The sequence below is a fragment of the Mizuhopecten yessoensis genome, unplaced genomic scaffold, assembly GCF_002113885.1.
Source record: "Mizuhopecten yessoensis strain PY_sf001 unplaced genomic scaffold, ASM211388v2 scaffold8383, whole genome shotgun sequence".
In the NCBI taxonomy this organism is placed as follows: Eukaryota; Metazoa; Mollusca; class Bivalvia; order Pectinida; family Pectinidae; genus Mizuhopecten; species Mizuhopecten yessoensis.
The window spans coordinates 333,497-345,613 of NW_018407520.1; the positions used below are offsets into that span (position 1 = coordinate 333,497).

Below are 12,117 nucleotides of genomic sequence, written 5' to 3' on the forward strand. Positions count from 1 at the left end.
TAAGTATTCTCACAATAACCTAGTACCCAAAAGCCTTTCTAACAATAACCCAGTACCCAAAAGCCTTTCTAACAATAACACTTTACGTTCAACCGGGTTGTTAATAACCCTATTCCCTTCAACCATGTCTAATTGTGAACCCTTTAATCTAAATCCTCCTAAAATTAATCCCACCTCACAAACCTTCCTAAATGTATGGTTGATTTTATAAATATTATTTATTAGGTAATGTATGTTACATAATTGGTTTTGACTGTTACACTTAGTGTATTTACATCTCTGCATTAACATGTTTATGTACCTATTTAAAGAGTACAGGATTGGCTTTCTGTTTAACCTTTATGATGTGTAATGTATATTTGTGTCGACAGATGAGCGGCGACCAGAAAGGAGGAGACGCAGAAGAAGGAACAAGTTCCGTGGTAGCAGTAGTGCAGCATCTGGTACAGAAACGGACAATAGTGTATCTAATTATCGCCCTGGGGGTGGTGGACCCAGTGGTCCCCGCCCTGGGGGCAATAATGGCATTAAGACTGAGAACTCTAACATGCCTAATCAGGTCCCCCGCCCTAAAGGTGAATCTGTCGCTCCCCAGACATCAGCCGCGCCTCCTCGACAGGCACAGTCGCCCTCACGTCAGTCACCCGGCCCTGGTAAGTCGTACCCCCAGTCTGGCAGCAAACCCAGCACACCCAGCAGCCAAGGTACAGCTTCCCAGGGGCCACCAAACAAGGGTCCCAACCCAAAGGAGCAGAGGGAGCCCAGGAAGAATGGAGGAGGGCCGAACCAGAGGTTTCCCCCTACGGCGAGAAATGGCAATCTACAAAGTGGAAGTGAGACAGAATCAAAAGCCAAGGGAAGCTTTCCAAATGGCAACAACAGCAACAAACCAGCTGAGCACATGGTGAATGGTGAGTAGGCGTGGCCCAAATGGGCGTCTCCAGCAGTGGGTGTGGTCACATGCCCAAGGACACGCCCCCCCATCTCCGACAAACTGCTGTCTGTTTGCCTCTGCTTCACACCCGTAGTCACGGCCTCCCTACTTAGTGTTGACGGATCAGGCATGTTACACCGGACGAGTCTTTATCACCGGATTGGAAATCAATAAGAAAATATAAAGAGGACTGAGTAACATCATAACTACTTGCATTCAAAATGTGTGTGTGTGTCAGATCCGATACACAAATTGATCGGCAGATTTAGTTTTTTCTTTATATCGGATGTGGACATTATATGACATGAGATAGAAGGATTTCATGAATACTCTATTCATACAATGCTTGAAGCCATGAATTCTTTGACTATTACTGTGTACCTACATTGTATATGTATATTTATGATAAAGGTCATATACCGACTGTACTGTGTAGTGGTTGTGTAAAAACGGTGGGTCAATCTCAGATCTGTAAGCAGAAGGAAATAGAACTGACTTGCACACTTATCTCCCCTTCACAGAATAGAGCTCCTAGTACAGGGGTAGTATGGATTTCAAATATGTAGGAAAGGATTGAGCACTAGAGTGATACAGAAGGTCTTGGACTGAGTACAGGTGTTACTAGAGTGTCCTTGAGACCATTGAGAGGTAAGGTAGGGTTTAGGACACCAGCTATCTCCTCAAACCATTGTGTGATGAGTTAGGGCTTAGGACACTAGCTATCTCCTCAAACCATTGTGTGATGAGTTAGGGTTTTAGGACTCCTTTAATAAGGACATCAGTCTCAAAAATATTACCTGAAGGAAATTATTTCTTTCAACAAAATTTATGACATTGAAGAATTTTTTGTTTGAATTGAAAAGATAGAAAAGAGTATAAAATATAAAAGCAAGTTTTTAAAGTTATTGGAAGTAAGTTAACTCATTGATGAAGGTTTGTCTGTAATGTTAGATCTAGATCAGGGTGTTGTAGATGAGAGAAAAGCCAATGAAAATGTATGTGTAGTGATAGTAGAGCAATCTTAGCTACCAGTCACCGGGAATTCTTCATCGAAAGAATTTGCTGAGAAGGAAGCCGATTGATGTTTTATTGTACCTTGTTACAACAGTGTCTGTAAAGTTTGACCTGGAGACTTGGGTCTGTGTTTGGTTTGTTAGAGAACAATGCTATGACACTGAGAAGCATGGGCCAAATGATATACACTCAGTATCGAGTACGACCTGTAATCACAGTGTTGCTGGCCAAAGAGGTACAGAAAGGACTATCCATGTTTACGTACAAGTGAACTACATTTGGATGGTGTAAGCAAGACTATGTTTAGGTAAAGAGATCTAGGTACCCAACCGTGACCCCATGTTATGGCGGTCAATCCAACTTAACCCACTTATGCATTGTGGTTAGTTGGAGTTCAAACACACCACTATACAATGTTTATAAAGAAACTATCAAACCCATCAGACCTTTCAATGCTGCTACAAGTCTGAGAGCAAATGTCAGACCGCCGTCCTTCTCTCATGATTATCATGTAACATAAATTCTGGTTCATATTTAATTCCTACATTATTTTCATCAAAAATATTTGTGATGATTAACAAAAAAACGAGTAATTTTAGTAAAGTAAAGCAGTTGCTCTTACTAACCCATAGCTTATTAACAAGTATGATGGATTGCCAAGTACTAACATATGCTCTTAGGGTCACATATATATCATTAACTGATTTATAATGTCTTATGTGTTTTAAAAATATTTACTTGTGGATTTTACAAGACTGTGTTAGATTAGAATAATTTCATTACATATCATTGTCATAGTTTGCAATTTCCCAGTTGTATCATAACAGTACAGTGTGTCATAGAAAGACGTGTTATAAGATACACCAGTTTTGTTGCTTGTACTGCTCTGACATTTGCTCTGAGACGGTGTAGAGTTTTAACACCTGTTGACGACTATACAGGTAAATATCCTGTACCTGTATATTGTGTGAGACACGGACTCCAGCGTGCAGTTGTACACAGGAGGTTTGTTTTAAAGTGTTCATTTTATTTATTATTGAATTTAAATTCAATTTTGTGATTATTTCCATATTAAGACATATTTTACTGTTGAATTTTTTTTTCATTGTTTTAATTATAGTTTAAAACAACTGTCATATATAACTTTGTGTATGAGCGTGAAGATAAAATTTGCCAATATGTCCTTACAGTTCCAGATGAATGTTAAACAAACTATCTTCTGTGTACTGGTGTTGTGGGACATTGTTTCAATGTGTTACCCAGTCCCCACAACCCCAAACAATGTATGACAGGTACAGGCTTACACTTGTGTTGTGTTTCAAGCCCGTCCTATGCCTGTACACCTGAGATTCTGTAGTGAACAGAAGGGTAGATACTGCTTCAGTCACTCACCCTGGTTCTGCCCACATTTATTGTTACACTTCATGGCCGACACAAAATCACTTTCCCTACAGTCGTCTAATGTATTAAGATGTAACTGTTTGGTTGGTGTATCACTTGCTGAAGTGACATATGGCAATCTTATTTTATCATCTGTAAGCTTAGGGGTACAGATTTCCACACAATTTGAAAGAATTACATGATTTATATGAAACTTGCTTGGTGTTTAATTATAAGTCCATTGCCCTAATCTGATACTCAGTAGAACTCGTGCATTGATAATGAGGCTGCAAATCTGATTTGCTGATGGATTCCAGATAACATCTTTTAAAAGAATTGTCAAATGTTTATGAATATTGCCTGGCAAACTTTCTATTTAGGTCTCCCTTTCTGTTTCTGGAAATCTTTTATATCTGTTTCTTAAGAGATTACATGGTAAATTTGATTGCCATCATTCCACCTAGCCTTGCACAGGTACACATCTGCTTCTGTGAATTCATGTGTAGGTAATACAATGCTGAAGTAATCTATGAAAAAGAACATCAACATAGAACTTGTTAGCTCGGACATAATCTGTAAAGCATGCTTGTCATTATTTAGGTTGGTCATATATTTAAAAGTTTATTTGTACTAAGTAAATTTTCCAATTTGTCAACACACAAATCTTTGAGAATGCATACATAATGATCTACTTGTTGCCATTATTATAGTTATAAAGTTTGTAATTGGATTTTAAGTATCCTTTTTGTACTGTTAGACTATGTACTATAATCATATTAATAACACGAGTGATTGTGGTAATAATGGCGTTTTACTGATCATTCTCATCAGGATCTTTTGTTGTTGACATGTTGACGAAATTGTCTAGTCTGACGAGATCCAACTTTTTCACAAATCAATTTGCATTTCATGTTTTGTGCAGTTTTTATGACAACTTGTAAATGTTGGCAGTGTCAGGACTGGGTTAGGCTTGGTAGTATTAACTACATTAGTATATACATTCTGAATTTTCAATTGTGATTTTTTTTTGGCTTGTTCCAATTATCATTAATTATTTATGTCATGAAATTTTATTATAAAAACATGAACTCCTTGTATTAATAGACAACACAGTGAGTCAGTGTGGATGAAATACATTATTGTCTGAAATATGGTTATGATTAAATCTAGGTTTATTTCTTTGTGTGTATTTTTGAGTTATCTTTCCCTTATTTAGTTTCTGCTTTGTGTGGCTGGCAGCTATTTCGCCTAGATGTATTGTACAGATGGAGACAATGTCCCTAATGTCATGATAAGATATGTATTGTATGTGTTTCCATTAAAGTCACATTTTCAAATTTACCTTCCAAATATAGGAAGTCTTTAATGTATTCCTGATATCTTATGAATTATTTTGATGAATAGATCTGAATTCTAAATGCCATGGACAAGTATTAATGAAAAAGTCTCCAATCAAAATCGATATGTATGTAAGCTTAAAAGTGAAGTGTTGCGGGACAAGGTAAATGGAAAAGTTCACAAAAAGAGCCTGTTTGATTTGGTAACTACTCAATAAAACATTTTAACTCATTCACCCCTGAAAACAAATTTGCACTCTTCCAATTCAAAGGTTGGAATAGTTCATTATGAAATTTCAGGGGTGAATGAGTTAATAAAGCAAAGCCACTGCCTAGCCAGTCGGCCTTTAATGTGCTTAGTTAGCCCAATCAAGCAGGCCTTAGCCTCTTGTGGCTAGGTCACTCTCTATTTACATATAAATGTTGTGAGAGTAAAAATAGCTACACAGCTATCCCCACCATACAGATTATTTTCCTCAAATTTTATGAGAGATATCCATAAGATGAGAGGTAGCCATTTTGATGAGATTAGAAGTGTGCTTTTTAGCTTTAAGAGACATACTATAAATTGTTAAAAAACAATGCAATCATTAAAATTTATTTTTTAGCTCATTTTAGAATAGAAATTATTTACTCTACATTCAAATTTGAAATTATGAAATGACTTTGTGGAACAAAAGTAAGTCGTGTGTGATAGAGCTTCCAGTCAGGTTTATATTCATAATTTTCATTTAAATAATCTCAACTGTTCAAAATTTGTGACCAGATGGGCATTGTTATGATTTAAATTACACCCAAACAAGAATAAGCATGCAATGAATAGACATTCACATTAGACAGACACTTCAATGCTATTGTCTGGATCTAATATTTGCAACATAGCTCATTGTCAGTCAAAATTTGACACAATTTGAATTTAATTGGTAAATGGACAACTTTTGTAGCAAGTTGCCTAGCTAGACTAACTTGACTGATCTTGGGTAATGATGTTAATAAAAATGTGTATACACATATTCTATAGAAAATAATAATTCACACCTGATACACTTATTATGACCTGAACTTAGTAGGCCAAACCATCCGAGTTGAAGGGTATTTAGATAATCCCTGACCACGGACACCATGTCTGTCCCACGTTCCTTCCCGAGTCTTTACAGATGTACTTGTGAATCGGGGGGAAGTCTATGATATTAACCTGTGTAAAAATGGATGTATCATTACAGGAATATGTTTCGCAAACAATTCTTATATTTATACTTCTAGGGTCAAGGTCATACCAAGGGGTCAAATCTTGTTGAGGCTTGTCTAGGCCACATTATTTCTGGACAGTTTAACCCTTTCACAACTTTGTAACTTTAGTAGACTCTTCAATGCATTGATCTGGATGAGTCCATTTTTGTCTACAGTGGTGAATGGGTTAATCATTTTTTATGAAACTTCACAGACAGATGATGCAGTCACAAAGCAAACATAGAATAACTGTAAGGTTGTTAAATATTTGTAATTCTTTGAATGGTTGAATATTTCTGACTAACTTCTTGTTAGGTTGTATCATTTGTATCATTTCAGTACTTGGTGTGATTGTTTCATGTTTTGTCTGTTAAGGTATTAACCCACTTTCAATAATATATAAGAGCATAAAACAATTTTTTAAATGACAGTTATTTGTTATTTGAAGTGTAAGGATTTTTTTCGGTTAATTTCCCATGCCTCCGAAAAGTTGTCATGCAAACTTCAGGAAACAGAAATTACTTTTCCCTTAGCGGCGTCATAATAAAAGCTCTACAGAGCTGATGTTTGTTGTTGACAATTGTACACAACGTTAAAATAAAATAATAAGATTTTAATTTTTTTATTATTATATTATTAAATAATAAGAAACTAGTTATTACCCTTCATGTTGGAAGTTTAACTGGATTCTGTGTCTGTGGTACATATGAACATGTCGAGGAGGTAAAATAGTTCAGGCTTGTTTCACTTGTGTGATGCACTTTGCTTATAATTCACATAGAACTTTGTCTGCATATGTCTTCATGCTAATTACCTGTAGTCCTCATGATTACCCATCTTGGCTATTATTTCTGCTTTTTTATCTGGTGCATAATTTTTATGTTTGTCCATTCATCCATCTGTCATATCCTTCTTGCTCCTTCAATCGCTGAGCTTTTAACATGTCTCAAGATTTTGAGGAATCACCTAACTATTACAAGTTGAGGTGTCAGTATAAGAGTGGAATGTATACATTGGAAGTGTACATAAAAAGGTTGGAGGCAGTGTTTTGTTTATAGTGTTCTAATTATTTTACAACTGTTTAATTTTACTCCACACATAACAGGACATTGATAAGGAAGCAGTGGCTATGTAAGTAGTCAGTATGAATTCTAAGATTATTGTTGACATTGACTTTCGTTACAAGATTTTTTTTGGAACATTGTAGAGTCCATTTAAGCAATGGGAGACAAATAAATTTATCAAATAAGTGGTCATTGGGAAAACCATTCACAGAATATGGAAGTAAGCTATTTATTAAGGATAATACTGAAGTTTGTGTAATTGAAAGTTTGGTTTTATTGGATTGGGGGTAACATGTAGTTTGATTTTAGACGAACGGCTTTCTATTGAAGATAGAACTATACAACCATTTCATCTGCAAAACATAATTATGTGCCTAATAGTTACGTTTTTTACGAATATGGTAATATGTCAATCAAAACAAAAATATGAATTGCGTCAAGTATGGAACCTAGATTCTCTTGTTCCTTTACCATATATTGTATCTGATGATTTTTTCACAAGTCACTTCATCAGCAATAGCTTAGTTTTGTGAATTACTGAGTGAGTAAAATCATACTCCGTGTGTGTGTGAACATAATCATAATCATTTTGGTAACACAAATAACATTTATTAATTGTATTTTATATGTGAAACTGGTGAAATATAAACCCTGATAAATGGTCTGCAACAAAGAAGACAGAAACTGGACAAAATTGTAAGGAATAAACGGCATATGTTGTCCTATATTGCTGATTTCCTGGCCAGATTTGGAAGCTGTAAGCAAACATGACAATCTCTATATTTACTAGTGAATGATACTGAAACCTGTGTGATACAGTCAATGGTTTAATTATTTACATGAGACTGACACAGGAGCCTGTGTATTTGGTTACAGATTAGGGATAGGATATTACTTGTAAGTAATACAAGGGTGTGTGCAGTAAGATAAGGTGTAACAGACTTCTACTTGATGTGGTCTAGGCATATAGAGGGGCATTGTGAATTACCCTTTTTGTCTGTGTTTTAAAGACTAGGTCTTGTTCCCAGTTTCATGAATGTTCCTTAATATAAGGAAATAACCAAAACTTTTCCACAAGAAGCATTATTAAAATTGATGAAAGTTTTTTTATCTTACAATTTTCCTCAGCTCCAATAATGCTTTCCTATGGAAAGCCTAAGTTAAGGAATTTCCTATCTAATTTTTAAAGACTATGTCCTTACTCTAGTTTCACCAACGTTCCTTAACTTAAGAAAATTCCTTAAATCCGATATTACTTTCCTATGTGAAACCTTAATATCAGGAACTTGTTATGCTAAGGAACGTGCCAAGCTATTACTGGTTAAGGTACTCCTGTAGTGGCTGATCTGATATTTTACACAATCACAACCAATAGCTGTGAGACTTTTATACTGTATTATAGTGAAATATTTAGTGTAGCGTTGTGAGGAAACGCACCTCAGCGTCTGACCCGATATACTGTGTTACAGCCATTGAAATGCTCACATGACAGAGCAATGACCATATATACAACGTTTGACAACTTGGGCCAAGGTGTTCAAAGCCTGGTTAGCTATAGTCTAACAACAGCTTAACCCTTTCACCACTGTATATCATAATGAATTGATCCTGATTAATGCACGGTAGAGTCTAATAATGTTGCATAGGGGTGAAAGGGTTGAGGTTTACCTATCGAGATATTTTCAGGACGAAAATGAAAATTTTGATCCTCATCTGCTTAGGTTGTGTAGGCATTTCACAATGCAAAACAAAAGAACATGCAAGTTTAAAGGATTTGAAGAAACAATATATCACTTTGGAGTTATTAACGCTAGCAAAGCTTTGAACAAACTGGCCCTGTTGTGTTACATCCAGGACTTAACCAACACCCATAAAGACATGCTAACTTCCCGACAGTTAGACCATTGAATTGTTGTACATGGTGCGGGGCGAGGATCTTAGCAGGGATGATGATAATCATTACCCATGATGTAACCTGTACATTTGACATTAGACTTTCTACCAGATGTACATTTTGTTTATAAAATTGTCCTTTTGTATGCAAGGACAATCGTGTTTCATTCACAAATGTAATTTAGCAAATATTTTGCTTCTGAATGAACTTGTGATCCCGAAATAAATGCCCTGTTGGCGGGAAAACGTTCTACTAACTAGTAGCTGTACAGTACAACAGTGTTTGATTTTTTAAGCAAAATATGAAATAGAATCATCAAAAATTAAAAAAAAAAATACTTAACTGTTGTTTTGTTTGTGCTTTACCTGGTACGAGAACATTGTATAATCTATTCATAATCATATGAAAGACTGAATTGAAGTAAATTTTTATTTATGTTGGTTCACTTGAGCAAAATTTACCAGTAGTGATCTTTTGCAACAATTTTTAGGTCACCTGAGCTTTAAGGCTCAGGATCATGATATTTGGCCATTAGGTACCTGGGATGGAGTGCTATAAAGTTTCCTCATTAAAATGAACTTGGCATACTTTCAAGGTCACAGGGGTCAAATATGTTGAAAATTTCAAACAACAATATCCTAAGAACCATTTGAACTAGAGTCATGATACCTGGGTATGTTATGAAGACCAGCAGTGTGAATATTTTTCTCGATTACAGTAATGAGGTCAAAGGTCAACTTTAAATGCTAGTCGGGGGTCAAATGTCAACTTTGGTTATAAGCTTTAACAATCTTCTTCTCCAGTTCCATAAGGCCCAGGGTCATGCTATTTGGCCTGTAGGTACCTGGGATGAAGTGCTGTAAAGTTTCTTGATTAAAATTATCTTTACCTACTTTCAAGGTCACAGGGGTCAAATATGTTAAAAACTTCAAACAACAATATCCTAAGAACCTTTAGGACTAGTCATGATACTTTGGTATGTTATGTAGACCAGCTGTGTGAATTGTTTTATTCATTACAGTAATGACGTCAAAGGTCAACTTTAAGTGCAAGTCGGGAGTCAAAGGTCAATGTGTGTTAAAAGCTTTTAAATTTCATGTTTCAAACAACAATATCTTTAGAACCGTTTAGAGATGTTAAAATGTCTTGTGTTCTAGTTACCAAATTTGGTCTTAAGTTACCTCTTTGTCAGTTTCATGTAACAAAAGAAACAGATGAGCAATACAGGCCCTGAGGGCCTCTTGTTGATTCTTCTTCATGTTTTGCTTGACATATTTTTCCCTGTGACCTTAGTAGTTCAATGTCATTTTCCTTCTCAAATTGGTTAGCTCTATTCCAAAAAGCTACCAGCCAAATCCTATGTATCCATTCCTTTTAGTTCTTAAGAACAAATCCTTTAAAATGTTGTTGACCTCTGTGACCTCCAAATCAGGTTGAGGTAATTTTCATTCGCAAACTTTGATGAGCTCTATCCCAGGAAGTCACCAGCCAAATATTATAATTGTATGTCTTTCGATTATTCAGCAGAAGTCATTTGATGCTTTTGACAAATTTGACCCCTGTGACCTTGAAAGAAGGTCAATGTCATTTTCATTCTCAAACTTTATTGGGCTCTATCTCAGGAAAACATCAGCCAAATATGAAGATTATATACCTTTCAGTTCTTCAGAAGAACCCGTTTAAAGAGTTTGACATATTTGTCCGCTGTGACCTTGAAAGTAGGTCAGTCATTTTCATTCTCAAACTTTGTTGGGCTCCATCCTAGGAAGCCATCAGATATGAAGATTCTATACCTTTTAGTTCTTCAGAAGAAGTTGTTTGAAGCGTTTGACTGTTGTGACTTGAAAGTAAGTCATTCATTTTCAATCTTAAAAGTAGGTCCAGGTAATTTTCATTCTCAAACTTTGTTGGGCTATTTCCAAGAAAGCTACCAGCCAAATATTTAGGTTCTATACCTTTCAGTTCTTCAGAAGAAGTCGTTTTAAGCATTAGACATACCTGACGTCCGTGACCTTAAAAGTAGGTCAAGGTCATTTTCGTTCTCAAACTTTGTCTGGCTATATCTCAGGAAGCCACAAGCCAAATATAAAGATTCTATACCTTTCAGTTCTTCAGAAAAAGTCGTTTGAAACATTTGACCCCTGTGACCTTGAAAATAGGTCAAGGTCATTTTCGTTCTCACACTTTGTGGGGCTTAATGCCATGAAGCCAATCAAATATGAAGATTCTATGCCTTTGAGTTCTTCAGAAGAAGACGTTCGACAGATATGACCTTAAAAGTAGGTCAAGGTCATTTTCATTCTCAAACTTGTTTGGGCTCCATCCCAGGAAGCCACCAGCCAAATATGAAGATTCTTTACCTTTTATTTCCTCAGAAGAAGTTGTTTGAATCATTTGACATATTTGACCCCTGTGACCTTGAAAGTAGGTCAAATTCATTTTCATTCTCAAACTTTGTTGGGCTCTTTCCCAGAAAGCTACCAGCCAAATATTTAGCTTCTATACCTTCCAGTTCTTCAGAAGAAGTCGTTTGAAGAGTTTGACAAATTTGACCGCTGTGACCTTGAAAGTGGGTCAAGGTCATTTTTGTTCTCAAACTTTGTTGGGCTCCTACCAACAAAGCTTTCAGCCAAATATCATGACTCTAGGCGGACGGACGGACGGACGACGGACGCCGCACCATGACTTAAGCTCACTTGTCCTTCGGGCAGGTGAGCTAAAAACTATTTCAAACCTAAAATCAAGTTCTAATAGGCCGATTTTTTACGTTTTCACTTCTCTATAATTGCCGTGCTGATTTCAATAAAAGTTTGCATGAAACATCCACAACCAAGAAAAAAAACACGCTGCAATTACATGCCTTAACTGAATTTTACATTTCATTGCTCCCATATCATCTTTCCATACACACACACACACACACTCACACACAACACACACACACACACAACCCTACCAAGCCCCTATATCACTGCAGTATGATGGTATAAACAATGGGACCCTGACACCACTTCCCTACCTCAAAACGCTGGTCAAATAATATTCACGGATGGAATTTTCCATTTTACCTTATGCAAAATGCCATTATTTTTATTACGCCTATCCTTTGTAAGTTTGAGAAAGAATAAATCTGCTACATGTCGTAGAAGGTGGCTTACTTGGATCCCTCTGTGGAATAGGACATTTGCTTTGGTGTCTTCTTCAAACAGTACATTGAAGAGGCACGGTAGCCTAGTGGTAGGACGCCGGGCTCGTGACCGAAGG

General features: G+C 36.3%; 1 protein-coding gene across 3 annotated transcripts in view; it reads left to right on the top strand.

Moving 5' to 3' along the window:
* The window catches only part of LOC110455806 (fragile X mental retardation syndrome-related protein 1-like), a 47,179-nt gene extending 37,995 nt beyond the window's left edge, over positions 1 to 9,184 (top strand). For all 3 annotated transcript variants that reach the window (XM_021506187.1, XM_021506189.1, XM_021506190.1), the window contains one exon: positions 372 to 9,184. In XM_021506187.1, the coding sequence (XP_021361862.1) occupies positions 372 to 919 (548 nt within the window). In that variant the 3' untranslated portion in view covers positions 920 to 9,184. The remainder of the gene's footprint in view (positions 1 to 371) is intronic.
* Positions 9,185 to 12,117: the final 2,933 nt, after the last annotated feature.